Source organism: Macadamia integrifolia, chromosome 4 (assembly GCF_013358625.1).
Source record: "Macadamia integrifolia cultivar HAES 741 chromosome 4, SCU_Mint_v3, whole genome shotgun sequence".
Classification (NCBI taxonomy): Eukaryota; Viridiplantae; Streptophyta; class Magnoliopsida; order Proteales; family Proteaceae; genus Macadamia; species Macadamia integrifolia.
In genome coordinates this window covers 1,355,496-1,360,726 of record NC_056560.1, presented here as the reverse complement: position 1 = coordinate 1,360,726, position 5,231 = coordinate 1,355,496, and the positions used below count along the sequence as shown (strand labels likewise).

Sequence of the window (5,231 nt, the reverse complement as noted above, 5' to 3'; positions counted from 1 at the left end):
CAATATTTAAAAAAAAAAAAAAACAAAAAAACAAAAAAACAAAAACAAAACAAAACATAAAAAAAAACAAAACAAAAAAAACAAAAAACAAAACAAAACGTAATGGTTGGCATATGGTTCTATCATAATGATCAATGAGTAGTCGCCAAAACAAGTAGTTTCCATTAGAATACCTTATATTAATTGTGCTTCAATTAGAAGGAATATTAGTCATTTTCCCCCTCTTCATCTTTGGGTTATAGAATAAGGATTGGGTTCCCCTTCGCCATACAATGAGTAGTCCATATGCCAAAACAAGCCGCTTCCATTAGAAAACCTTACATTAATTGTGCTTCAATTAGAAGGAACATTAATCATTTTCCCCTTTTCATCTTTGGGTTATAGACTAAGGATTGGGTTTCCCTTCACCCATGGCAAAGGGTGAATCTCTTCACCAATGGTGATGTGATGCTATGATTGGATTCTAACTCTCATGCCACCCCCCCCTCTTCTCTATTGTATGAGGTCTAATATATCCTTCTCTAGTCGAAATTGGGGCCATAGACTAACATCACAACTAAAGTTACACTTGCATAAGTGTACCTACCACCACAGGAAGAAAAAGAGGGAATTAGGGAAGATGTGCAATGCAATGTGGAGTTGAGTTAACATGGCTAGTCCAGATAGTATAGTATACATGATTATAATAAAACCAAAACCACACCAACCCCAATCAGCAACCTGATATTACCAACAAAGAATGTTGTACAAAATGATCTCATACAATTGTGTAAAAAGGGGGGAAAAAAATTACAGCTGTTCTTTTATACACTTATCAAACAGCTTGATCTTTTATTCTACATTGCAAAGAATAACTCACAGATCACATAAACAATACCGATGAGATATACCAACTCTCTTACCTTGAAGCAGTAAATAACTGGCTCGCGAGAGTGACAGTGGTGGTGCCTTCCCCCATGATTGTTGTCAAGTTCATTTCTTTCTCAAGTATCCGATCCAGTTCTGTTACCACATGGTTCATGGTAGGCCTCCTCTCACTAGAGAATTCCACACAGTGGACAGTCAGCTGTATTAACTCTTTCATGCCTTCAGTTGTGAAACTGCTGCCCATTTTGTGATCTATGATTGAGGATATGTTGCTCGAGTCCTGATAATTTTGTGCCTTCAAGAAGCCAGAAAAAATGACTTTACTATCAGATAGCCCACAACTGAGCTGACACCAATTTTCTATACATGTAACTTAGCTGAAACCTCAAAACGTTAATTCAGTTCTCCCCAGATGTGGCTATGACATTTGCAAGTATATGTCAATAAGGATGGTTAGGATTTTGTAGAAGATGGTGCCATCTACCAGTTGAGATATAAAGAATAGGAATAGTTATTTCTACAGATTAAGCCTACTACTACCAACCCCATTAAGTTGGAATAAGACTGAGTTTGTTGTTGTATTAAGCATACTACTACCATCAGGATGAGGAGAAAGTCAAGAAACAATGCTTCCACCTCAAAAGGCACAGAAACGGTATAAGAAAGGTCTATTTGAACAGTGAGGATTATCTTATCAGTACTAGCAAGGTATGCACAGTGTGAATTACCCATTCAACCAACTTTTGATCAAGTCCTGAAGACACTGATTGATCTGCTTCTCGCCCACTCACTAGCTCCACCAGAAACACTCCAAAGCTATAAACATCACTTTTCTCAGAGAATCTTCCAAACTCTTTCACCCTACACATTACAATACTATGAGTAACAAGTGGTAATCGTATGTATGATTTCCTTTTATCTGATTTGGCCAGGTGACAACCCGAGTCAGGTTCCTTATTAAATAGTACATCCAAAACATTATGAACTTATATTTTAGCGTCAAAATTATAATCAGCATTCAGAAACATGTTAATATCAATTCAGCTCAACTTAACCAAGCTGTATCCCAACTAAATTATAAACACATTAATACACACTATTAACATCTCAAGTAATGGGATACTGAGTATGAAAAATTCAATCTTGTATATAGAGTTGCAAGGAAAGAAGATAAATACTCTGGAGCGAGGAATATATTGCCAGTCAACATTTGGGAAGATGAACCTGCAACATCAACTCCACCAAGTAAATTGCATAGCCCAGCATCTGCAACTTTAGCTATGAAAGTTTCGTCTACGAGGACATTGGCTGTTTTGAAATCCTTATGTACCAAATGGGGGCTCAATGAATGGAGGTAAGCCAAACCTACATGGAAGTATAAATAAGTGGAAAAACATGACAATTACTTCGAGACCTTTTTTATCCATGAGAGGCAATTTTTTGAAGAACTACATCTCACATTGAAGTTTATAAAATAATTTCAGTGACCCATTAGATCTTCAGTTAGCAAGGGGAAAAATAAAAACCAATACCAGGAAAGCCACCAATGCTCACTGATTTTGCAGAGGATCACCTTTAGCTGCCCCTAGAGCTATTGAGAGTCTACGCTTGAATTCTATCTTTTCAAAGGAAACCTGACCTGCACCTACAAAAGAGGAAACAAGGAAACTCATACAATTATACACAGAATAGACCATAGGAGATGCATGTATTTGAAAAGAATGACTGAAGTGTCTACCAGGATCAAGTATCTCTCAAAGAATAATGAATGATATAAGTATCAATATTGCTATAACTTCATAAGGTACATACTAATTGAATTTCAAGTATGTATTGGCTAAGAGTTACCATATAAATGACTAGAAACACTTCCATTGGTTATATACTCATAGATTAGCATTTGTTGTTCATTATCCTGGCAGTACCCGAGGAGGCTGACAAGATTCCGATGCCGAATAGATGACAGATAACGCACCTGATAAGGAAGGAAATATGTTCTCAATTTTTCAGGCTATAACGGAATTATAAGAAAGCCCCAAAATGTAACACTGGAAGGAAACAGAAAGGCACATATTTGACAAAATAACAGTTTAAACATTTCAAATTAGTTTCTACATTGGAAGAGAATATAATAGTAAACAGACTGGACCTATCCATATGATTATTGAGTTTTTGCTAAAACTGACCTCACAAACAAATTTTAATGCTTGGTAACTGAAAAAAGGGGTTGAAGAGAGAGAGAAGGGGGGGGGGGGAGAAAGCAGGAAGAAGAGACAGTTCAACATTGAATCAATCCCATAAAAGAGCAACACTAACAAAACAGAGGAGAAAAGAATCACAAGTTCCAAGGAGGAACTCTTTCAACAATTTAGAATTCAAAATTATCTTCGAATACACAAAACAACCATGGGGATATTTGGAAACATGACTTCAATTTTAACAGGTTGTGGTACAAAAAAAGATGGTCATTACCTCCTCAAAAAATTCCTGAGTTGGCATCCCAAGTCGCTTTTTTATGGCCACAATCATTCCATCTTGAAGGAAACCTTTATATACCTTTCCAAACTTTCCTTCTCCAATGAAATTAATATCGTTGAAGTTCTTTGTAGCCAAAGCCAAGTCTTCCATTAGAAAACTCCTAGCTTCACGTGACTCAGGTGGAAGAGATACACCTCCTGATAAGGACAACTCAAGCCCGATGTTTCTTCCCACTGTCAATGACAAGCAAAGAAAAGAAAAGTGGTCCATAGTAAGAAGAAGAAGAAGATGAAGAAGAGGATCTTTAGTCCCACAGAAATTAAGTGCAGTTGAATCCATATCCTTTTTAAGCAAGTGTTGCTACACTACCTTGAACAGATGGATCAGATGAACCGGTCTCGGAGGTTCTCGAAATGCTCCTATTTTGACACAGGCAGAACCATAGAAATACCATTATCACCCCCATTAAAGCCATGGCTCCTGCAGCACCTCCAATTAATGCCGCAAGAGTCCTTGACATTTGGTACGGGAACCACTTCAGCTACGTGGCACGGTAGACTCAGAATATGTGATCCTATACATTGAACCTGGAATATAGTCCCAGTATAAGCAGAATGGAAAAAACTGTACAGAAGTAACAAACAGCAATGAAATCTATTAAGGGTGTCACAGGATGATCAAATAACAACTGTGGTAAATCTTCTCAATTCTATAGCCTTTCTATTTATGGGAGTAAAACTTATACAAGGCAGTAGATGGAAATATCGAAATCCCTTATGGAAATATTCTATCTTCATTCAAGTGATGAAAGGCAGGACCAAAATAGCTCAGAGGCTTGTGAAATTGGCATGCTTATGCCAGACATTACATATCCCAAACATAAAATCTCTGCATTCCATAAGCCAGTGGACTGTAATGTAGAAGCACTACAGATCAGGAGCAAATGGAACGACCAAGGAAATTTCATAATTACCATTCCTTCAATGATAGAACGAAGACCGAAGGAATTCAATATGTTAGGCTTAATGTAATTGAGAGAGAATGGGAATCTATCAAGAAGAAAAAAACTCAAAATGATTATGTTTAATTATGTAGTTAGCTATGCCTTCTGCATAACTACGTAGCAATGGAATACTGAAATCATAGTATATGTCATCTCTAATGATGTTTATTATCATCAGGTTTTTTCCATCTATCCTTATTCAGGGGGAAATAGAAGAAAGTAAGTTTAAAAAGATAATTTTGCGAATTGTTCCATATCGATATGCTCTTAAATATTTAATAAATGATCAAAGAATGACAGTAGCAGGGTCCAAAAGAAACTCGAACATCATATGAATTCTTCAAGTCCACATTCAAAAGTTGATACCTGCAATCTCTTCCAATGCAAAGGAGATAAAGCAAACTTGAAGAAGCTCTTCTTCATTCGCTGCGGACGATTTAGTTAGTTTTCCAAATGGCATCATGAACAATATCAGAATTGATCCACATTCCCTCGTTGAATAGCCTGGGGCGAATCGAGAAACCAAATAATAGCCAGATTAAGAGAATGGGTGGAGGCCTGGAGGGTGAGAGCATGAACAGAAGAAGCACACCGACTGCCACTGGCCCACTACTACTGATTAGCGATTAGTTATTAGGACCAGGCATGAACTTCCAATTGTTGCCTGCTCGAAATCGATCCTCCAACTACTTCTTGGGGTTGCTACTTTGATTCCGTAACTAACCCGCTTGTTCCATAAGTAACTCCATTGTACTTGAATAATTTAACTGTAATGCCTTCTGTGTATCATCGTCGAATAGCGACAATGTCGATAGACAATGACCTCGCGCCGACACAGACAATCACGGTTTACCACCCTTACCAACCCCCCACAACACCCCCC

At 37.5% G+C, this 5,231-nt stretch overlaps 1 protein-coding gene across 2 annotated transcripts; it reads right to left on the bottom strand.

The window, feature by feature from the left end:
• Positions 1–689: 689 nt before the first annotated feature.
• On the bottom strand, positions 690–5,225 carry LOC122076084 (proline-rich receptor-like protein kinase PERK3). Of its 2 annotated transcripts, none has more exons than XM_042641368.1 (8): positions 4,715–5,225; positions 3,715–3,932; positions 3,340–3,578; positions 2,716–2,842; positions 2,441–2,512; positions 2,046–2,232; positions 1,596–1,728; positions 690–1,162 (listed from the first exon to the last, which is right to left on the bottom strand). In XM_042641368.1, the coding sequence occupies exons 2-8, from the start codon at positions 3,863–3,865 to the stop codon at positions 899–901; spliced, it is 1,173 nt and encodes a 390-aa protein (XP_042497302.1). In that variant the 5' UTR covers positions 3,866–3,932; positions 4,715–5,225; the 3' UTR covers positions 690–898. The 2 variants fall into 2 exon arrangements, with proteins under 2 accessions (XP_042497302.1, XP_042497303.1); XM_042641369.1 differs by having other exon boundaries at positions 2,046–2,091.
• Between the last annotated feature and the right edge of the window lie 6 nt (positions 5,226–5,231).

Excerpts from the sequence above, each read along its gene's own strand:
- LOC122076084 (XM_042641368.1), bottom strand. The coding sequence starts at position 3,865 with ATGTCAAGGACTCTTGCGGCATTAATTGGAGGTGCTGCAGGAGCCATG. Across the intron at positions 2,843-3,339 it reads CTCAGGAATTTTTTGAGGAG|GTGCGTTATCTGTCATCTAT; the intron begins GTAATGACCATC and ends CTTCCTTATCAG. Across the intron at positions 1,163-1,595 it reads ATCAAAAGTTGGTTGAATGG|GCACAAAATTATCAGGACTC; the intron begins GTAATTCACACT and ends GGCTTCTTGAAG.